This window comes from Stegodyphus dumicola, chromosome 9 (genome assembly GCF_044657685.1).
Source record: "Stegodyphus dumicola isolate Sdum_Otavi_A_Nest chromosome 9, ASM4465768v1".
NCBI classification, from domain to species: Eukaryota; Metazoa; Arthropoda; class Arachnida; order Araneae; family Eresidae; genus Stegodyphus; species Stegodyphus dumicola.
Window position 1 is genome coordinate 160,211,484 of NC_140776.1, and position 25,010 is coordinate 160,236,493.

Here is a 25,010-nt window from a genome sequence, read left to right on the forward strand (position 1 = left end):
CATCAGAAACGACTAATGCTCAAAACGACAATGTTAATTTTTACATGTGAAAGGATCATATCCATTCTTTATGCGTAATTACACCAAGTTAAATTTATGGAGTTTAAATTCAACATAATTTGATATTTAAAATTAACATAGAATTCTATTAGGATAAATGTTTGACTTCTTCAGTCATTTAAAAGACTACATGTAAACATGTAAGAAGAAGACATACATCTCAACACACGACTTCATAGTGGTTTCTGAATCTCGGCGGAAATGTCATGTTTGCCGTTTATCGTGTCATTTTTAAGTTTGACGACCGTTAAATGTTATGTTTTCTTGACAGGCGTTTGTTTTTATTTTTACACTGAATATTTCTGTAAAGAATGATTTTAAGGAATTTAGAATCTGAGTAAGTGTGTCTCTTTTCTTTTTTATTTAATATTTTCATTAACATATGTTCCTGGTGTAGATGCAATTGATCTTAGAAAGAAATGTGTCAAATACTTAGAACCGTGGTTAGAAAAAACAATTTAAGCTGTTAAGTTCAATATATTCTTCGATTTCTGATAAGTTAAGTTTCTGATAAGTGATTAATGCAATTAAGAAGGTACTGAAATACAAATCACAGTCTAAGGGAAGATAAATACGATTGTGTAAAATTTTAAATTATGCAAGAGACATTGTCTATTTATTTCGAGGGCGATCAGATACAGGTCCCTATTCTTCAGGAACAAAACATATTTTGTCTTGAAGAAGAGGAGCTTGTGTTGTGTTTTATCACCCTTAAAATCGACAATGTTTTATTTCAAAATCTTTGTCAAATTAAGGTTGCCTTTTAGCCTAGTCTTATATTAAAAATTATAGTGCTAAAGTGCTAAAATACAGATTTAATGAATTAGGAAACTGGAATTTTCCTTCGTAAGTTGGCCAGTCATATTGTAAATGTATCCACAATATAGGGGAAAAGATTTCATAATTAGAAAGCGTAATAACAGCCAAAGCTGAATTGACTATTAAGCAAAATAAGCGGGCGCTTAGGTCATCAAAGATAGGGGACACCACAAAAAGATACTTGAAACTCCTTGAAAAGGGCACCACAAGAAATTCTCATTATTGTTTTTACCATGGGATGTATGATGCAACTAAACCAAGTCAAGGAGAGGGAAAAAAAAAAAAAAAAAATATTGGTATTATACTGTAAATGGGTTATGTGGGAGCACCAAAATCTGTTAAATGCATAGAGCATCTTAATATCTTAATCTGGCCGTGATAACCTTTTATTTATTAATTATTTCACATGTTCATTTTCAACATTATACAAATTGCATGCTTAAGGAACTAAAAACAGTACCAAAGAAAATTTCATAGGGAAAGAAAAATATTCATATAATTTAAATCTTGGCTGCATATAAATGAAAAAAACTGATTGTCTAGGATTTTATTTGCAGGTAACATTTAGAAACAATGGATTGTTGTTAAGAATAATCATGAACATTTATTGAGTTTTTATCAGATTAACTTATTAAACATATTTAAATCAATCAGTGAATTATTTCTGAATTAAGTTTTTACAATATTTTTTAATTTATAATTATGTATTATTTTTTGTAATTATTAAGAATTTTAGCAACAGCTTTTTTATGTATCATATTAATTGTAATTATGAATTCAACTGATTTTCTAGGACTTTATTGTGAAGAGTAATCATTAGAATTTATTGAATGTTTATCAGATTAATGTATTCAACATATTTTTATGTCAGAATAATATATGTATTATTTCTGTATCAGATGTATTATTTCTGAAGTAGGTATTATAGTATTCTTTTAATTAATGATTGTATTTTATTATGTGTAATTATTAAGAATTTTAGCAGTAGTACTTCAGATATCATGTCAATTCTAATAAACTCTGAACAGCTGTAATTTAGTGTATAAATTAGCATTTCCATGAATACTTTTTGTATTGATTATATTTGACTTGATGCTAGATATTTATCCATTAGAATTCATAATAAATAATTTTATTAAAATGTGGACTTTTTTTGTTTGATGAATAATACAGTCAAAAGTCGTTAATCCGGACTCGTCGGGACTTTGGCGATTCCGGATTATCAATTTTTCCGGATTATAGATCATCAGTTTAAATCTGGTAAGATAGCATGCAGAAATTATAAAATTAAAAATATGAAACCATAATGTATGAAATAAAGAGCAATTATGATCTAAAGGGTATCAAAATTTACAAAAAAAAGCTTAATATTTATTTGTTTACTTTATTAAACTAATGATGAGGAATTTGATTTAAATCATATCAAAGACGGAGTACATCGAGATGAAATACTACATTTAGTAAGGAATTATAAGCCAAATAAAATAAAAACATCTACCCTGAAGATAAGGATAGTGCTGACAGATCAACTTCCAATTCATTGCGTGCCGCAGCGTCCCCCCCCCCCCCCGCATAGCAGCATGAAATTGATAAAGAGATTTTGGAATGGTTAGATAAACAAAGGATATGCCTTTATCCATTTTTTGCAGCAATTCCACTTTTTGTTTAATGGACTTCGAAACATACTTTCGCTTTGTAGAGCCTTTACATATTAGTAAATATATATCGGAAATTCTATTTGACATAATCGAAAGTTCAAGCTTACTTTTATAAAATTGCTCTAACAGGCTGCAAAAAATAATAAGCCGGATCCAATTCGAAGATTAAGGAACAAGGCAATCTGCAACATTAACTGAATTAGATAATTTTAGCTTAGCTTATACCGTCCGTTATACATTAAACGCGCATTCGTAAATGTATTTTGTGCATGCGCACACGCATATTCGCAGCCGTAAAGGTCTTACGCAGCGACGCATGCGCAGGAAGTTTGTAGCTTTGAGGTCCGGATTATAGATCATTCCAGATTATGGGTGTCCAAATTAACGACTTTTGACTGTATAGGATCTATCTATATACAGTTCATGTATTTGAGAAGCTCTGGCATCAGTTAAAAGATTTGAAGATAGAGATTTGATTAACTTTTATCCATACTTGCCAAAAAATAAATAAGCTGAGTGAATTTTTGCATTAATAATAATTTCCTCTTTTGGGAATACTATATGCAGACAGTTTTTTTCATAGTTGATATTAATTAGAAAAAGGCTTGATTAACTGACAAGCATCTGCAATCTGTGATAAAAATAATTTCTAGTTATCTCTCTCCAAGGCTACAAATTTTATCAAAATCAAAATGTCATTGAGTGTCAAGCTGCAGTAAGAAATAATATTTATAATTATTTACATGCAAATATATGTATTTTTATTTATACAGCAAAAGAAAAATTTAATGAATAAAGGTAAGAGACTAGTTTGTTACCATTTATTCTCTAGTTATATCCTGTTTGGAAATTATTCTCTGAAAAATGTTTTCTTCTCTGAAAGTTTTCAAAATTTGTTTTAGTTTAAAGTAAATTATTTAATTAATTAAACAGTTAGAATTATCTGAAACAAATTCCAGTTTTAATATTTAATATTTATTTGTGAATATATTGTATAACCAACAAAAATATCTGCTCAACTTTAGATTTCAGTTAGAAAATAAGTCTAAATTAGAATTTTTCCTGTGTCATACTATTATAATAATTTACTTATGTTTTGACAAGATTTAGTAAGCAAATTTTAAAATTTATTTTAAACACCTTTTATTTTGTTGGCGGGGGGGGGGGATTGTCTTTTCAGCTGTTTTCAGTTTGTGTATATGGTGTGCATGGCAGTTTGAGCTTAACTGACTTAAATCACTCAGAGTATCATGCAAATGCTTTTTGAACTTAAATTATCTTTAAAAATTAAAGTAATTCTGCAGTTCATTATACAAAATTATTATACATGATTATAATACATATCTTTATATTTACATTGAAGTGAATTTCATAAAAATAACTGAAAAATCTTGATTATTGGTGGTTAGCAAAAACAGATTCTTTCAGTTAGCAAAATTAATTCTTTCATAGAAGTGATGTGATATAAATTTTCAAAAACAAGGCATGTTTGCAGGAATTCTGGATGCATGAATTTCTAAATGACTGTATTATATGTTATGTGAAGTAAAGTTTTATTTTTGTTGCTAGAGAATTTGTTACTTTTAAAACAGGGGTTGATCTTTACTGTATAGTACCCCTTGGTTTCTTCATGAAAAAATTGCCAAGTGGTATTGGTTGTTCATGAAATGTGGAAGCCTGCTGCATGAAATAGGTTTTTCTGTAACCTTAATGTTGATAATGTTGGTAAAACTAGCCTAGGGAAAAATTTGCGTTTTTTTTTTTTTTTTTCAGTTTTTGTCATTAAAAAGGGGTTATTTCTGTGAATATCACCAAATGTGTTGTGATAAATTTAGATTTTGGCTATTTTTTGTAATAGTAACCCTTTCGTATGGACCCGATTTTTGGTTTTTACCGTTCTTTTAAATTGCTGTATTTGGTTGCACATGCGTGGTATGGTCTTGGATTCTGAACTTGCTATTATTTTGCTGTGGGTACCATCATTTGAGTATGTTTGAGGTGGTTAAGAGGATGAATGTTGATTAACAGCGGATGAGCCAAAATGATGAAAAATTTAATTGAATTGCTTATGTGGAGGATACAGGAGATTATGGTGGGGAAGCATGAACGTAGTGTATTTTTGGTTATTTGTTCGTCTCTGTGTGTTAAGACAGCGACAGATTTTTTCTGGTTGACATGATAGTTTTAACTTTGTTTTAGCTTCCTGATTTTGTTTAAGTGAAAATAGATCAATGTGTACATGGCAAGTTAAGGCAGTGTGCAGTGCCTAGTTTGTATAATTCTCTGATTTTTTTTTAAAAATTAAAATAGGTCGATGTGTACATGGAGACTGAGTTTGTGTAAGTCTTTGACTTCTTGTTTTGGTTTTGTGTAGCGGGCAAAAGGATCGAGACCATCTTGAAATTGGTGCTGATTCTTCCTAGCGCTGATCTTGGCATCAAAAAAGGAGACAATTTTCCAAGGGCTACTGTAGAATAAATTTAAACCTAAACACACAGGGGATTACTACCAAGTACTGTTCATAATTTATTTCATTAAAAATCCTTCATGCATTTTTACGTTGGGTTTCATTTAGTTATAGTAGGCAATGAAAGTAATTAAATTCATATTATTTATTGCCAATTTCTCTTATAATGCACTATTTATTGATGTTTAAAAGCTGAATGAAATAAAATTAGAATGAGGATGAATTGCATGCTAAATAGTCTAACTCGAGAATTATCACTATTTTTATTCATATTTTCATTAAAGTGTTTTACAAAAATATGCATAGTGTAATTTGTTATATTTTTAGGAGGAAAGATGAGCACATTTAACACTCTCTTGCGTAAAGCTTCTAGCCTGCTAAAAATAGGTGGGATTGATGCCTCTCCTCAAAAGATTGTGCAGGATTCAGAATTTATATTTTGCAAAAATAATGTGTGTGTGCATTCGCCTAATACATTGAGAGCAGAAGACACTTCACACCATCCTGGTTACCTTACAATACGCCAACAAACAGATGAGGTAAGATGCCTTCGTATTATTTACAAGATCTGATACTTTTGTAATGTAAGGCATTACACTCTCTTTGCAGTATATTCATCTAGCTGCCATGGTTAAGAAACTGGTTGCTGGAAAACAGCGTTACACAGATGCCTTGTGTTATTGTATGGATGTTTGGCATGGATATTATTTTTGTATCTACATAGAATGAAAATGATTCAAATATCAGGGTCAATTATAAGAGGTTAATTGTGTAGGAAGGAAAATGTAAGACTTCTTTGGGACACACTTTTGATAAAAATTAGGATTAATCTTCCCAAAGCTGCTATATTACCTTGAATACTCCATCTTTTAAGGATATGTTTACTGAATCATCTGTGAAAATCGATAAGGTTTAATACCTCCCAGATTGAATTTCAATGTTATTTTTCTCACTTTAGTTTTAGATATTTCTTCCTCCCCTCAAAAAGAAAGATATAAACATTTATTATTAATTTTGAATAAAATTAGTATCTTAGCTTTTATCTCAAAGTTCTGTTTAATTTCTTTACAACCAAGGAGATAATTAAATATCATCTAATATTTATCTGTATATATAAAAGAAGAATCTGTCTGTGTATGTGTCTTTTGTTTGCCCTGCACGGAAGCTAATAGACCCAGGGCTACGAAATTTGGTACATAGGTGCAATTAACCCTCTGAGTGTTATGATTGGCTTTATCAGGTCATCAGAAGTTTTGCTATTTGGCATATATTAGCTTATAATTTAAGATATTTTGTTTTTTTGTTTTCCTACATTCTGTAATGATGTAAATATTATCTTAATGAATGTAAGTTTATGAAAAACAGACTAATATAAGTAATTATACAAACTCAATTAATAAATGCTGTTTAAATATGTCTTCATGACGGATCTAAAATCCTGTGTCACTCAGAGGGTTAAAGAAATATTAAAGAAACTGCAGCAAAATTTTCATAGGATTTCAGGTTGAGAACTTGCTAAAGGGAACAACTGTTCTGTATCTATTCTTTAACCACTTGTGCTAAAAAGACATGCCATGCACATCGAGATGCTTTTGTCTCAAACTGCAAGCGACGTGAATACCATGTCAATATGCATTTATTGCAAAAATGAAAATAACGTGGTGCACACGTCACCTAACAACGAGATTGTTTATTTCTCAAGTTACAGCTCTGGATTGCACTCACAGATGCGGAGCGGTATAAATGAGACACTTTACCATTTGTTATATTCTAGCACACGGCACCACAGCTGTGAAGTTTAGTTGTAGCGTAAGTGGTTAAGAAATTGCAATGAAATTTCCACCAGAACAAAAGAAGCTAAAACTGCGTATGACTAGGTTTATTGATTAATTTTCAGGATAAATACCTCATTATAATTTAAAATATGTATCTAATAAATTATTTAGTTAATCTATATTTTAGGGTGCCCCTTGGATTATCGCCAAGTTGTTGTTTCATTTATTGCCAAATTGTTGTTTCATTTATGGTAACCTGAGTAGTTGAATTTTATGGAAATCCTGTTATGATGTGATTGGTTGTGTAATTGGACTGAATTTGACTGATGGAAAAATATTTTTAAGGGCTTATTTCTGCATTGGATGTCAGTTAGGAAGTACATTGCTTATTTTGTGCTGTCCACCGTAAAATGGCTGTTTGTGATGAGATTAATCTGAAGTTTTTGTAGGATTTGGAATGAAAGGGGGGGGGAAATTAATTGACTGGTGTGTAATTGAAGGAAATGCAAATGGTTGAATGTAAAGATCATTCAAATGGCTTTGAATGTGTTTATCCTAAGAAGGGTTCATGCAAGAAATACAACCGACAGTACGACACTATGGAGGATATTTTTTACTCTTATTTTTGTCCACCTAATTTATGTAGTGTATATTCTAGTTCAGAATAAATTTAGAAAGTTTTTGGATGCTGATGAATTTTGTGTGCTACAGACTGAAGACACAGAAATTTCTAAGTATGGTAAGTTGATATTTCCTTTTTGAAGTGCTTATATGCGATAACATGCATTTCCTTTTTTATGTTATTTCATTGTGTGATTTAAAGTGCAATTAATTGAGATTCGGTTGGCTGCAAATTTTTTTTCAATTTTGGTGATAAGTAATTTTGTTTTAACGTTATATGACGTCATCATTTTCCTGATTTTTTTAAAAGTGAAAATAGATCGATGTGTACATGGAAAAGTCAAGGAAGTGTGCAATGCTAAATTTGGGCAATTCTCTGATGTACATTTTAAGTGAAAATAATTTGATGAGCACATGGACACAGGGTGTGTGCAATTCTTTGATTTTTTTTGGGGGGGGGGGGTATTTTTGGTTATTTTGCTTTTGCAATTCTTTGATTTGTTATTTTGGTTTGTAGCGGCCTTCTTGAAATTGTGCCTTGCTGGCCAATTTCCAAAAATCGCCAATTTCCAAAAATCGCCAATTTTTGCCAAGGGAAACCCTGAAAAATATTTTTTACCAATTATTTTTATAACTGAATCATTTTTCTCATTCCTTCGTAAAACATCGAAAAAAATGTGCTAGGGCAGTTGCACTAATACTTAAGTATTGTGTACTATTTTCTGAGAGCTTCAAGACAAAGGATCAAAATAATAATATTGAAAAGATTTTTGAGAGAAAATGCACTTAAATTTTCTTAAATTTTTTGCTAAAGATGGAGAGGGGAATTCTTAGATATCCTGAAAAACTTAACTATAAAAGGGGCAAAAAAGGATGAAAATGTAGTTCCATTAAAATAAAAATAAAATTTAAAAAAAAAACTAACTTTGTATAACATTATTTAATAACATTTGAAAATTCTTTGTTTATTATGTAATACTAGTATTGTTTACTTATTGGTATTTATTGGTTATAGTTACTTATTGGTTATAGTATATTGCTTACTTACTCAATACTAGTATTTAATAATTAAGTTTACTTACTTAATTATTAAATACTAGTATTGGTATTTAATAATTTTTTTACTAATACGTACTGATATTTAATACTTTCTGTAATACACAGTTAAAACTGTTAAACTGATAAAACTCAAAATGTACAAGAAAATAATTTATAAAAGTGAATTTTTAAGATTTCAGTCACCTAGTTGTTTTTGTATGACTTATTATAATATTGGATACTTATATATTAATGCAGCCGCCTTGGCACAATTTGGTGCTTTTTTACAGATGAAATGGGAAAAGGTAAGTATTGGGTGCAAGTTGGTGGTTTTCATGATTTTTTAAAAAAAGATTCCGAAACTCTCAATATTTATTGTAGTTTAACAAATGCTTTCAACATATGAAAAGTCAACATACTGTAGCAATTTAAAATACAGATTTTAATTGTTAAGTAAGGATTACATGATACATTAAAAAAATAAAACATTTACATTCATCTCCAAATCCTTCTGTAATTTTTTTTTACATTATTATTTTCTCCAAGTACATAGAGATCTGTTTTTGCTTGAAAAATAATCAGAGAATTGCAGAGACATTGCTTAAACCTCAGAAACACTGCCCATATACTAAATGCATCTCTTTGTTGTTCTGTTAGAGATTTTGAGGCAAAATTCTGCAGTCTTGCAGAAATTTTACTGCAACTTCTTTCATTACTGGTAATTTCCACATTTTAAAATTAAATTTAAGGCAAAAGGTATCATGCTATTTTTCTGAAAACTATTAAGACTTGGAATGCAACTAGAATGCATATGAAAATTGCATCGTTGCTTGACTGAAAGATTGTTACAAGCATGGTTCTCTGAAGAATGGTTACTCACATAATTGCCAGAGTTTGCCACGATCTGAAAATTCAGCAATGCATAGAAACTAAAAATTATATTGCGTTAAAAATATAAATTTTAGCATGCCATTTTTCTTCTGCTTAAATTATATATTCAGTATCTTAAGAGTAATTCTATAATGTTTTCTAGTACTTATTGCACCAATCATTTATGAGGAACTTTGAAGGAATAGATGCATATTTATTTAATAAACAATCAATATTCAACCTACTTTGTAAAAAGGCTTTTGTCGAATTCCATTATTTTAGGCCCTCCGATTTTATCGGGAGCTCTTTATAATGCTTATAATAAATTCCAATAGCAGATTCCAAAAGGTAACTTTTGGAATCTGCTATTGTTTTGGGGCTTATGCAGCTAAACATATCATGTCCATAAATACACACTTTTTTTAATGATAGCATCCCTGAAAATAATTCACTGCTTACTGTTCTGTAGAATGGCAGGCCTCAAATTTTTATAAAAAATTAATTTAAAGATTTTCAAAATGAGAAAAAAATTAATAATCAATGCATTTACATCTTGCAAAACACAGATATTATGAGTGTGCTGTTATGTCATGCTTATCCGTAACTGGTGCTAAATTATGTTGCTTGGCACCAGTTTTTCGGTTAAGGGAATGACTGTAAGTACCTTTTTTCTTTCTGTGTTTCTATATTTGTATTCACTAAGTAAATTCTTTTCCATATGCTGTACATGCTTTATGTACTGTATATATTACACAATATTTTTAATTGTATTTTTGCCATTAGTGTATTTTTTGTTTAAACAATATTTACTTGAGTTTCCAGAAGGTTAATATAAATAATTATTTTCCTTTGTTATTTTAGACTTTAGTGGTGCAGAATATATTGAAATGTAGCAATATGATATTGTAATTTTACTTTATTTTTTAGGTTCTAGGCTCTACACTTATACTCACATGGATACCTAATACAACTCTGAAAAAGAATCCACGTAGTTTAGAAAACAAAACCCCTGAAAGCTCACCATGCAGAAGTTCTTTTAGTAGTACATGTCCAAGTCCCAGTCTTAGTGGAAGGTCACCTCTTCACTTACCATTATCACAAAGTAATTCATCATATGCTGCTAGTGAAAGATCAAGTGAGGACTTTAATCAACTCTGTTGTAAGTCTTATCAAAGGTAATCTCAATTCAAGATTTTATCTATTTACTTCTTTTTTAGTAAATTATAGCCTTGTCTGTAATGCTCAGGATCGCTTGCATACTGTCTTAATCTTACGGGTACACAGTCCCCCCCCCCAGGAATAAAGCTTTATATCTCCCATTCTACTTGGGCCAGTGGACAAAATTCAACTTACGTTTTCATGTCTCAAAAGTAAGATTTGGGATGTGTATTAGATTTGTATATATCATTGTTCTAATATAGGTATTTTGACACAAAATCGGATTTTTCTGAGATGATATGTAAGTTTTTTTCCATAAAAAATGAATGGTGATACATTTGTAATACAGGGATAATAACATTTTAACTTATTTGAAAATAAATATTTTAATATTTCTATGATAAAATACAAATAAATTAAATAACTTTTCCTAAAATATCTAGCAATAAGTATGGTAAAATTCTTATTCATTTACAATATGTTTGTTATACTGTTGTAGAATGAGATTTTGAAGAATTCACTTTTGTTTTCTGCTCTTTATGAACAAATATGTTAAGATTCTATTTTTGTTAAAGGAACTTGTATCTAATCTGAAAACTATCCAAACTCACAGATGGGGAAGTAGATCTCATACCAAGTATAAAAATGTTTGTACATATATATATTACCAAAGAAAGTTATTGGAGGCATATAAATGAAGCTGTAAATACATGTAATGAAAATATTTAAATTGATTAGTAATGCAATAGTGTTGTATATGACTAAAATATAAATATGTTATTACTAAATAATTTACATAAAAAAAAATCTGAAAGGTTTTGGATTTTCAATTATGTCCAAAGGGCCATTTTTTTAACATTTTGTGTGTTATCTTTATTTATTAAATATCGTGTTCTTCACACTTAAATTATAAAATTCATTTCAAGAGCAATATCACAAAATAATTTTAAATTGAGCATATCTTTAGAATTTCCAATACACAGTCTTACGCACTGGAGATAAAAATGTTTTTTTTTTTTTTTTGTACAACGTTGCCTTTGCTCGCTTTGAAATCCTTGAGTTTGTTAATGAAAAATTCGTTAGAGTTTTACAAAATATGAAATTGATAAAATAAATTCCAAATTTCAAATTTGGGCTTCCAGATGACCATATTTGCAGTAGGATTATGTCTTTCAAAATTTGATGGTTCTAGGTACTGTTGTTTTATCACAATGCGAGGACCATACTTACATTTGTGCAGATTCTTCATTATTTAATTTTTTTCAAATATATTTGGTGGCAACCGTTTGAAAAGTGAAACGGTCATTCAGAGTGATTCAATGCAAAATCACAAAAGGAAAACAATAGTCTCTCAGGGACAAAGCCCCTTTGGACTATAGTTTTATAGAAATACATTATTTTGCCATAAAATTGCTAAATGTAGCAATTGAATCTATTCTTAAAGTAATCATCTCAAATTTTTTGACAGAGCAAAAGGAACACAAATCTGCTTTTAAGTAGGTTTATTAATTGATATAAATATGCAATTAAAATGGAAAATATATGTGTGTATGGTAAGTAATTTGTTTTGCAATGAACAGTCATTCTTCTTTCTCATCTTTAGAAAATTCACCAAAACATGCCAAAATGGTTACGTTAATACCTAAGTACCTTTACACTATTTTAAAAATTTTATGTTGCCTTGATGCTGTATGCAATATATAAAATCTAGATGATAGAAAGGAATATTTCATTTTTAAAATTTCTTTTGAACTGTATAATGTACCATAATTTTGGGTAGATAAGCTGCCCTGGCGTATATGCCACACGCATGATAATTGACTGAAACAAATAAAAGATCATTGGATAAGCCGCACCGCCGTATACACTGCAGCCAAGCATTCCAAAGCATGGCAATTAATATTCATTCATTCAGTAATTCCCTGCCACATTGGTGTAATCATCATTGATAACATTTACAACATAAATATAATCAGTAATATATAAATAAAAAGGAAACATCTTACCTGGAACTTCCCAAAAACGAACTCTGATGACTTCTAATATATTATCTTTACGTTTTCGGTAAACTCCGTTTATCAGCATAAATTACCACATTATGAAAAAGAATACGTAAATTAGATAAACAAACAGAATTTTCTAATTAATTCAAACTATATTTATTTATACAAAACCTTCAAAATCTAACTCATTGATGTCTGATTTAAATAAATTTAACAAATCACCATCAAGGTCAGTTTCATCATTCTGTTTTAAATCACTTTTTTCAACGTCACTATCTTCACTTTCATTTTCTTTTCCAATGATTTTCAATTTAATGAAAGCCGATACAATCGTATCAGCTCGGACTGATTGCCATGCTTTATCGACCCTTAAGGCAGCCTCCTCATGCGAAGCTTTTCTTATTCATCCGGAATTCGTGAAGGAATGAAGTCCGCTTTGCATCCATTCCTCCCACTGCTTTCATAGTTCGTGAGTTATATTGATAATCAGATCTAGTAGCTGTAAAATGTTTGTAAGCCCACCTGGTATCAGAGACATCGGGGCTAAAATTTTTTGCTTCAGATCTTACCGTATCAGCTAAATGTGGTTGCATTGAATCCAGAACAATGAGTCCTCGGGGTTGGAAAAAAGCACCTTTCCTTTTCCGAAATTTCTCTCAGCCAAAACAACATCACTTCTTCGCACATCCATCCTTTTTCGTTGGCACAAATAATAACTCCTTTTGGGAAGTTTCCTTTCGGAATTGTTTTTCTTTTGAAAATTATCAAAGGGGTTAATGTTTCTCCTTTGGCGGCGCAACCCAAAACACAAGTAAAAGAAGTCTTTTCATTCCCGGTTGTTAACACTAAAATAGTTTTTCTCTATTGAATGAACAGTTCTGCTCAGAGGACAGTCAAAAGTAACGGCACTTCGTCCATATTAATTATTTGCTCTCTTTTCAAATTTTGTTCTTTAATTTTCTTAGATGTGTACTCCAAAAAAGCTATCTTTTTTTTTTCAAGCCAGTCCAGTAGAAGCTTTTGTCCAACTGTTGTTTTGGTCCAGACGGATAATTTCTTTCACTTCATGAACCTGAAACACCAATTAGGTCCTCCAACAAAATTTTTAATGCCCATTTGTTGAGCAATTATCTTTGCGTGAAGATGAATTCTAACTGTTGATACTAATAATCCACTTTCTCTCTACTCTATTGTCCATTTCTCTAAATTGTCATCCAAAACAGGCCAAGCTATGACACCAGTTAGACAGGATCTTTTATTCTTAGGCATTTTCTCTAATTCTTCTTGTTCAGACTTCCACTGCCGAATGCATCGCTCGTCAACTTCAAATTCTTTAGCTTCAGCGTGATTTCCAATTTTGATGGCTTTCTTCACTGCTGAAAGCTTAAAAGCACCTGTATAATTTTTTCTTTGAGTAGGAGCCATAACAATGATAATATTTTTGAAGCACAAATAATAAGGCAAACAAAAAGCAAGCTAGAAAGTAGTAAAACGTGTATGAATGAACACAGCACATAACATAGCTGTTGCCAGTAAAACAAAAGTCATAAGAAAATGGGAGAAAAACCAGAGTTTAGGAGGAAGTATATGCATTACAGTGTCTTTACAGAGAGCGTCACCTACCTTAGGGGAGTTTGGACTTATTGCACTGTCTTAGCACAATCTGAGGTTAGAATATTGCAGCGAATTCTTACCGCCTCGCTTCAGCGTTACTTACGATCTGAATTAGTGAAGTTTTAAGGACAGAAGAAAAATAAAATTCCCTCAGATATGCTGCCAACCTAAATTTTCAACTTTTAAACACGTATAAGCCGCAGCTTATCTACCCGAAATTATGATAGTTCAGATTAAGGTTTCGTAGGATTAGACCACATTTTCTCCTTTCCAATTTATCTATTCACAAAAATTTCAAAACAGATTATTGCATGTGATAGCGAAAAAATGTTTTTTTTTTTTTTTTTTTTTAATTAGATTGTTTTTACGATGATTCAGACTCAGTTTTGCTGTTTGAATTTTTTTTTAAAACTTTAAGTTTGGTTTTCTATTCTGTTTAATTAATTTTTCTACGTTTTGGTATTGGTTTGAGCATAAATTCAGTTTCAGAATCTGTGTTAACTGAAAAGTAGAAAACAATCTTGTAGGGAGTACATAAACATATTTATAGTTTATACACATATATATAGTAAAGAAATTTAGAACTAATTTTTCACAAAGACCAAAAATTGAAATTCATAATTAATAAATTTCAAGTAATGTTTTAAATGCAACAATGAATTTAAAGAAGTTAAAACCAAAATTTCCTTCCTTTTGCAAAATGCCATAACTCTTGATGGATCTCTGTGGGCCATTCAGATGCCCGAATTTGTCAGTTGTGAGTATTGTTGGAATCATTCAGAAAAAATGAGCTTTATCTCCCCACAATATTTCCCAAGGCCAACAATTTTTGATTTCCATTCAGTCAAGAAGTGTTAGTACAAAAGTCAGGGGCTTATCATAATTTGCCATTCTTACTTCTTGCAAATGACTGAACTTCTACAGATAAAAATGCAGCATTTTCCATAAGATTTTCCTGCCAATAGCATAAAGCATCTCACTTTAGCTGACTATTGCACAAGAGCTTGGACCACCTGCTAGTCCCTCTGCCATCAAACACTGCAGTGGCAACTTGTGTTACTGTATCGTGTGATACTGCTTTTAATCATTTGCTGGCTATAATTTCTAGCAATCCAGTTTCTTTGAATTTTTTAATCATACCTCTCAATGCTACAAGAGACATTGTTACTTTACACATCTTATGAAGCCTTTTAAATTGTATAAAAGCCACCACAGTATTAGATCTCTAGCGTAAAACAGCTATACGAGTAAGTCACATTCAGATAAGGTAAGATGCATGTGAAGCATAAATCAACAGTCGCTCAAACTACTGGCTTAACATTCACTTTCCCCTTTTTAAAAGAAATGAGTGTTGCTGTGTGGAGGAAATTTGTGTAATCTGCGTAGATAGTGCATATTTCGTATTTTGCTGAAATCTGTCTTATTGGCAACTTATTATATTACCTTCCTCAAGAATTTTTCTTCCCATGCCCTTCATAGTCTATTAAGTTTAGTTTCATCTGTTCATTAATTTTAGCTGAAGATTTCTTCAAACAGGAAAATTTATTTTATAATCATCTTGTATATAATGATTTTCAGCAACATCAAAGAGCTGATTCAATCTATCTCTTTATTAAAGTAGTTGTGATTGATAGCATTAGTTTATCGCTGTAGTTCATTCTCTGTAAAATTTCTGCTATTTATGCAGAGGGTTTGAATGAGTGTCAGTTTATATTTTTAATTCTTTTTATGTCAAGAAAAGAGAGGAAGAGCTCATTTCAAGGTAGTAGAACATTTTAGATTTGGCCAAGACATTTTTAAAATCTCTTATATAGAGAAAAAGAGAGGGAAAAAAAATATATATCAGAAAATTAATTTTGGTCTGAGTATTTTATTTTGTGCTTTTTTTTAAATAGAGAAATGTAAATTTCTTTTTTCATAAAATCATATTTGGTGCAATTTTTAACCACTTTGCTGTTTTATTTTATGATTATATATTTGTATAATGTTTTTCTTCCAAATAAAAAAATGCACTGTCTTAAAACTAGTTCTCCATTTATTTGCAGAATATCTGCTGATGATAATGCTGACAGAAGAAGTATTAGTTCAACCATATCAGATATGGGCAGTCCTAGAGAAGATTTTGGAAGCCTGGAAAGTTTTTCCAATAGTGATCATACTGAAATGACACCATCTACTAGTTCTCAGTTGATATCAGCTGATATGAATGATTTAGATAACTGTGAACAGCCTAGCGAGGATTCAAAAAGTGATTTGAATGACAAGACAAAAGAGAATTCTGTTAGCAATGATGGGGGTTTACAAAGCCAGACTGATTCTGGTATTGGCCCTGAAGAAGTTATAGCAGCACTTGAGAAAATGATTTGTGGCCTTAATGACATTGAAACCTCTAAAAAAGGTCAGTTAAAGATGATCTTTTTATAATCTGTATTTTTAATTAATCGAATATTAAACATTGGGCTAACTATATCTGGTACCTGCTGATACACCATTAATAACACCATCTGTGACTATGCTTGCCTCTGAGTGTTGTGGCAATTTATTGTTCTAGATGATGTGATTTTTATTACTCCCCAACCCTTTGTGTGAACAAAGTGGCACTAGCTTCATTTTTATATTAAAAAAAAAAATTCTGTATTAATTTTAGACTAATTAGAGCAACTATGTTCTTTTGGCATTCTGCTGTTCTTTTGGCAAACTTTTCATGCAGAAAGTTATCCAGACGATCTCTTTTCATCTTGTGCCTATTTTTACTATTATTTCCACTCATTTGGTATTTTGGAAAAGTGTCATGAGTGTTCCAATTTGTATGTGATGAAACTGCACATGATGGAAGATATATAGTGGAAATATAATTTCAACTACAGCTGACTGGGTGTTAAAAATAAGAATTGAGAATAGTAAAATTTCAAAATAAATGTTAAAGACAAAACATGGACAATTGAGGTACATAATGCATATAATTTTTATGCTTTAATTTGTTATTTTTCTTGGAAATCAGTCGATATACCTACTTACTAGTGAAATTTTGTTTCTTTTGTTTTGGCAGAAATTTCGTTGCACTTGCATTATATATTCAAAATTATTGTTCTCTTTATCTTAGCTAAAGCATAATTTCATATCGTTGGTTGTTCAACATAATTTTCTATAATGAAGGATGTCTTTCTTTGAAAAAATTCTCGGTAAAGTGCAGAATTGCCCACTTATTTGTTTGCCGCTTTTTACAAGGGTAAAAACAATTGGATTTTTGTCAATTTTCTTTTACTTTTTAAGTGAAAATAGGTCAATGTGTACATAGATAAAGTCAAGGATGTGCGCAGTGCCATTTTTGTACAATTATGGGATTTTTTTTAAAGTGAAAATAGGTCGATGTGTACATGCATACCGAATATGTGCTATTCTTAAAAACGCGTCAAGCAGTGGGTGATTCTGCACTTTACTCAAAATTCTATTGCAGACTTTTCGTCACGGGCAATTTCCAAATTGTTAAATCTATAGGATATGAAAAAAGGATTTAAAAATTAAACTAGTATTTCAGTGGTGTCTTAAGGGGTGTTGGAACTCCAAAATCTTCAAAAAAATTTGATTTTGGATTTTTGCTTTTTAAAATCTTCTAAACTTTTATCTTTCTAAAAATACCATTCTTTAATCTCTATGAAAATTAGAACTGTATAAAAATATAGTTTTAATTTGTCATCTACTGCTTTGATCAATGAGGATTTTTACATAAAAACACGGTTTTCTCCAAACGTGATTTTTTTATACTCGATGTACCTTTTCTCAGGATCTACTGCTCACAGGTATCTAAACTTTTTATGTCTTATTTATTAGGTTCCCTAATATTTACTGAAATGAGCTTTTTGTAATAAACTTAGAAATAAATTTTTTAAAAATTTTTTTGTGTGAGAAAAGTGCTAAATTTTACTATGCCTAACAAAATATTCTGTAATTTACTCTAAAATTCAAAATGTTTCAAAAGCTCATTTCAGTATAATCAGATAGGTATACTTAAATTACAGAAAAAATTTCAAGCTTGTATCTACAGCAGATTTTGAGGAAAGGTACATCGAAAATGGCCAATATAACATTGTCCGTATAGGGGTTTCTGATACCCCTTAAGAAATATAGAACTATATAAACTTATATAAACTTACGCAATCTGAAATCAGCACATACGCTAGATGTGGCGCGCTGTTAAATGGGCGCATTTGCTAGATTTGGCGCTTTTACGCATACATTTTCGCTGCAATTTTTTTACGGTCCTCAAAATGGAATAGTACCAAAACTTCTTTTACCATATAACTTGAAATGTTTGTTCCACATATAATCAAATATTGAACTAAGTGTTTCTGGTTGGAATGAAATTGTTTACAATCTGCAAATTTAATAAATTTTTCATGAACATACCTACCTGGCAAAACTACTTCAGTACAAAGTCTGAAATCCGGACGTCCATTATCCGGAAATGATCGAAATCCAGGCCTCAAAGCCACAAACATTTTTTTTTTATTAATGCTTTATGCATGCGTGTTTGATTATTTCTTCCATAATAAAACATGTGGAGATTTTCAACCGAAACATTCACCTATTACCACCCTGACGCCGACCTGGTGAGTCATTATTTATTATATTTTGCTTTCATCATGCTTTGTTTATTAATACATGACAGCTTCAATAATAACTCGTGCTGTGATATCTAAACTGTTTTTATATTAGTAATTGAATAACAAGAGTATGGCAACTTTTTATGTAACATTACGCTTGGCGATGATTTTTAAATGCTCTAAGAAATGTTGACGAGAAAAAATTCAACAAAAATTTCTTTTCATATGCTAAAAATAGATTTTGTTAATGAAACTCATAGGCCTCATAACTCTATGAGTCTACCCTATGAGTTTGTTACTCTATGAACCCTATGTTCATATATGTATATATGAGTTTGTAACTCTATGAACCCTATGAGTTTGTTAATGAAACTCATAGGGGAATGATAGATTTTTAAATGCTCTAAGAAATGTTGACGAGAAAAAATTCAACAAAAATTTATTTTCATATGCTAAAAATAGATTTTGTTAATGAAACTCATAGGCCAAAAGATTACATTTAATGCTCGATTTTAATTAAAAAAAAAAAAAAAAGATTTGTATTCACCATAAACCCAGAAGCGGTGGCAGAATATTGTCGGCAGTGGACGGCAGAATTTAGGGAAGACGAAATTTTTGGAATTCGCGGAAGCACCAAGTGGCAAAATTAATGGATGAGAAGTTTATTACGATGTAGGGAAATCACTGGGATCCAAAGTTTAGGCACGGTGAAAATTTAGAACTTAGGAAAGCGCTTTGTAGCAGAATTTAGGACCCATAGAGACTGCACCAGGCGGTATCTAGTGCCAGCCCTAGATAAAGTTTTATGTATATGTGGGAGTTTATTTATTCAGGACTCGAATTAGTTTGAAGCATGTGTAAGAAATAAAGGTAGGTATAATAAATAACTAAACTAATACAAATCAGGCTTAATTTCAGTGTGCAACAGGAGCAAGCCAAAATTTAGCGAAACAACTTGGCTTTCGTCGCCAATCTTGTGACACACAGCCAATAATGTATAACGGATGCTAATAAGTTAGGCTAAAATTATCTTCACTGATTCTAAGGCATTTCAATTAATGTAGCAGACTGCACTGCTCTCTGATCTTCTAATTTGATCCAGCTTATTATTTTTGGTAGACTCATATTATTATGGCAATTTTATTAAAACTAAGCTTGAACTATCATGTCGAAAAGAGTTTCCATTTCTGGAGTTGCCAAAGATGTTTCAATGTCCATTAAACAAAAAGTGGAATTGCTGGAAAAAATGGATAAAGGCATATCCATCTCAAAATTATGCGAGGGGTTTGGCATAGGTCCACTGTATATGACACAAGAAAGAAGAAAAAGGAACTTATTGAATTTTTTGTAGAAGCATTTTAAACAACTTACACTGAAAGAAATGTTTAATAAAGTAGACAAATAAATGTTAAGCTTTCTTTTGTCAATTTTGGTACCCTTCAGATCATAATTGTTCTTTATTTCGTAAATTACGATTTCATATTTTTAATTGTATAATTTCTGCATGCTATCTTACCAGATTTAAATTGATGTTCTATTATCCAGAAAAATCCAAAATCCGGAATTGCCGAAGTCCCGACCAGTCCGGATTTCGGACTTTGTACTGTATATATCGAATGTCAGCTCTTTGTAGTAATTGAAAAATATGAATATTCATGAAATTCATCTGATAACTATTATTTTATGGTTATTTTTTGTTGTTCTAGATTCAAAGGATGATGGATACAGTGAGAGTACTTCAAGAAGTATTGATATAGGATTAACAGATGAAAACACCTGTAATGAAGTTCGTGAGATTAATGACAAGGAGCTGGTAAAAGTAGACACAAATCAAGAAGATGGAATTGATGCTGACATTGCTCTTGCTGCTATTGTAAATGCTGGTAAGATTATGTTTATACTAAAGAGAGGTCGAATTTTTCAGCAAATTATTGCACATTTTGTTTTCCTGTGTGGATAAAAATGCAAGAAGAATCAATTTGAAGATTATTGTTCAGCATGCACAGTGTGAATATAAAATTTGATACTGATATTTAAATTCCATACGCAAAAATTAAATTAGTCTATTGAGTTCTATTGGAGCTTTCATATATAGGCTAAGTAGAAGTTAAATGGCATCTTGTTTCATTTTTTTTCTCCTTTTAGTTTCTTTGTTCCTTCTTTATGTTAGATTCATCTGTAGTTGCTGGCATTACTTTGCTTTTCAAGAAGGTAATAGACCTTAAATAGATAGAAGAGTGTTTTAGAAATTTTCTATTACACCATGGCCTTATTGTAATTTTTATTATTTTTTAAGACTGTTTTTATATTATTGTAACTTTTGGTTTAGTCTATTTTTGAGTGCGAGTGATTTTTTTCCCCATTCTTAACCAAAGATATGCTGTTTTCATCAATACTACTGTAATTAGTAGTCAATTTTTCCATGTTACACTTTTGTTCCATTATTCTCTGTTACTCTCAGAAATGTCTATCCTGTATACTGCCTATAATTTCCTGTTATTTTTTTTTAATCTCAAATGGGGATCCTGATATGTTTACTTTCTCTGCATGTTTTTCAATCTTTCTAAATAAATTTTTGCATACATCACTAATGTTATTGTGAGTTTAATATATTTCTTGAATATTGATTGAATGAATATAATATTTGCGTAATTGAATAAAATTCTAATAATTCCCTGTTTCACTTTTGTATGGACTTCAGTCAAATCTATTCTTGCAATATGCCTTTTATGTTTCTTATTGAGCTGTTCTATGAAATCTGGTGCGTGTTTATTATTCAGGGTTGCTACGCTACCTGGAAAACTGGGAGAACCGGAAAAAGTCAGGGAATTCGAAAATTGACCAAAAAATTCAGGGAAAAGTCAGGGAATTTAAGTATTTTTGTCAAAATCTGGAAAAGTAAGGGAAGTTCATACAATGATCCCGCCAAAAAAAGCGATTTTTGCGCCGACGTCGGAAGAGATAACTTTTTTAGTGAATTGCGTATCACGTGAGTATCATTCGGGCAGCTGGCATAGAGCCAATTTTCGCAGCTCCAATTTGATTGTCTTTTAGAAAGACAAAGCAAGTTTCCCATAACTTTTGGTTTCCAGTATTCTCGAGAATCGCATGTGCAGTGCATGAACTAAATAAAGTACCTGTTCTCGTATAAAACAAAATGGGTTTAATCTTAGTATACGGTACCATGGAGGTTAGAATCAAAGAATGTGTATTGTAAAGAAGGAAAACCTCTTTGCAACAGACGTGGCTCCATTCCATCATAGAGGGAAACAGCTGTGCATGCGTGATATATCTGCCATCAAAGCTCGAAACCAGTGTCGAAGTTCGAAGGTCACGTTATCAAGAGTTCATTAAATGAATATCCTTTAAAATTTCTTTAACCACTTGCGCTAAAAAGACGTGCCACGCACATCGAGATGTTTTTGTCTCAAACTGCGAGCAACGTGAACACCACGTCGATAAGCATTTATAGCAAAAATGAAAATAACATGGTGCACATGTCGCCTAACAACGAGATTGTTTGTTTCCTGAGTTACAGCTCTGGATTGCACTCGCAGATGCGGAGCGGCGTAAATGAGACACTTTACTGCTTGCTATATTGTAGCGCACGGCACCGCAACCGTGAAGTTTAGTCTTAGCGCAAGTGGTTTAACTCTAAAGGAAAAGAAAATATTTTTTGGCGCAAGTAAATTAATTCTTGGGTTAGTAATTTTCAGGGGGGGGGGAACTACGAAAATCCATTTTTAAAATTATTGCGAAAAATCCAAGAAGAAACGTCCTTTGATAAAACGTTTCTTCTTGGATTTTTCGCAATAATTTAAAAACGGATTTTCGTAGCTTTCTTTTTGTCAAAGAACATTTCTTCTTAACACGTTTCTCAATTTCCGGTACACATCGCGGAGAGGGAAATTCTGGCCGCCAGGTTCTGTCGCCAAATCCCTTGGCAAATTTTCCCTCCGCATTTCAGCGGCGTAATAGCATTTTACTTGTATGGAACCTTTTCTTCTTTACATAGACCAAAGAATTAGAGATTCTTTGCATAGACGTTCTTTGGTTAGAATAATCTCCATGTATGGTACAATGGGATTTGGCGACATGATGATGAGCAGTAAACGGGTCATTTTGGTCTTGGCGACAATTTTCAAAATCGTGCCGAAGCCTTACCGTATACTAGAATTTTACCGCAAAATCTTTTTAAACTTTTTTTTTTCTTTTTAATAAATACCTTGCCATTTTGCAGTAAAATAAAAAATAGTAATCTGTCATCTAGGCTAACCATATAATATAACTATATTCGCTAAAATATCGTTGATTATTACCGTATACTAGAATTTTACCGCAAAATCTTTTTAAACTTTTTTTTTTCTTTTTAATAAATACCTTGCCATTTTGCAGTAAAATAAAAAATAGTAATCTGTCATCTAGGCTAACCATATAATATAACTATATTCGCTAAAATATCGTTGATTATTCTAATTCAATTTTTAAGTAATTATCTTTATTTTTAGGTTATTCGTATAATTTAATGATGCTTCTTCCCTCTAAATTTATTTATTATTAGTAAATAATATTTCCAAATTTCAGGAAATTTTCTCTGGCATAATCTTGAAATTAATTCTAGCAGTATTATGACATACCATCACGAAATTTAATGCACATATTTTTTCCTTATGTATGCTGCGAAATAAATATAAAATACCTCAATTTATTAAAATAGCTTTCTTTCTTTCGTTTAGCTGCAGAATGTCTACAAAAAAAGCCTTATTTTATTCCAGATTGGGAAGATTCTAATCTCAATCTTCAATGGAGAAAACAACAACTATTATAATTATATTTGTGTTTTCAAGTGTTAAGGTGCTTTTTAAGAACATACCTCACACAAATTAAATTTACCTAAAATCTAAGCTAACTATTTAGCATTGCATTGTGATTTATAAGGACCGGATTAGTCTCATGTTGAACTGGTGATGATCATGAGTAATAATAAAATAAAACATACATTTGTTATCCAATGTATATATCTTAAATTTTATTAAGTTTCTTAAGTGGAAAAGTGAACAAAATTATCAAACAAAGTATACCAAGAATAATTAAGAATAAATGTCCTCTGGGATTTATTGAATAATTAAGTGAATTTGCTACACAATACAAGTAATATCATAATTAATTTACTTCTTAGCGTAGCCAACGTACATTACGCGGATAGACTGGAATTTTCTTGAAACGCACCTGGAAAACCTGGAAAAGTCAGGGAATTTCATTCTCCTGTTTGAGAGGCAATCCTGATTATTTCATGCACATTTTATTTTATATAGCTTAGGTATTGGGTTAATTTATGAGCATTTTATGCATGAAAACACAAATGTCTTGTATGATTATGAGGAAAAGAATCATAAGGAATTATTGCTTGATAGCTGAATGGTTTATGCTAAATTATAGTTTTTTAGCCATTTCCATTTCTTATGATAAGCAAGGCCAGGAACCGAGTGTCATTCATTTTTGTTGAATGTAAATCATAGGTTAATAAAGATATCAGGTATATGAGAGAGGAAGGTTTTTATATCATCGTTAGAATACTCCCAAATACAGAGATGTCATCTATACATCTCTACCTTACTAATCTAAAAATTCTCTCGAAAATTAGTTGATAGTAACCTTAAAAATATTTTGGGTGATCATAGGAATTAATAATATTAAAATTGACTTTTTAAAAATTTTAAGTTCATTTTATATTTAATGTAATATTAAATTTAAAATAAATTATGACACTGTAATATTAATTCAGCCACCTTGGTGCAATTTGGCAGTTTTTTTACAGATCAAGAGGTAAAAATTACTTAGGGTGCAAGTTGGGATATTCATGAATTTGTTTTTTTAAACTTTCCCAAATTATTGTTATTCATCATAAGTTAACTTAAAATAAATTAAAATAAAACTCTGATTTGTTAAAATTTGGTTTAAAATGATTTAATTTCAGTGCAACAAGAAGCTATGTTTAAAGCTTTTTTTTTTTTTTTTTTTTTTTTTTCTGGAATAAAAATAGTGTGAAAAGATAACTTAAGACTTAATAAGACATGGTAATACAAGAAGATCTACAGCAAACAAAGTATTTTTAATTGGAAAATTGTCTTTTGATGGAGATTAAAAGTGAGATCCTTATTTTTCATGTCAGTGTGCAGAAAAAATCCAAATATTGCTTCCTTTTCCTTATATTTATATATTTCTTTATATATTTTGCCTACAGAAGTATACATAATTTTATTTGAATAACTATTATTCTATAAGCATTAATTCTTATAGTGGTAACTAGCTTTAAAATGTCT

The 25,010-nt window shown here is 30.8% G+C and overlaps 1 protein-coding gene across 1 annotated transcript in view; it reads left to right on the plus strand.

The window, feature by feature from the left end:
- Positions 1-244: 244 nt before the first annotated feature.
- The window catches only part of TBC1D16 (TBC1 domain family member 16), a 50,810-nt gene continuing 26,044 nt past the window's right edge, over positions 245-25,010 (plus strand). Inside the window, exons 1-5 of the mRNA XM_035354297.2 lie at positions 245-397; positions 5,332-5,543; positions 10,236-10,483; positions 16,129-16,481; positions 20,394-20,570. Of these exons, the coding sequence (XP_035210188.1) occupies positions 5,340-5,543; positions 10,236-10,483; positions 16,129-16,481; positions 20,394-20,570 (982 nt within the window). The 5' untranslated portion in view covers positions 245-397; positions 5,332-5,339. The remainder of the gene's footprint in view (positions 398-5,331; positions 5,544-10,235; positions 10,484-16,128; positions 16,482-20,393; positions 20,571-25,010) is intronic.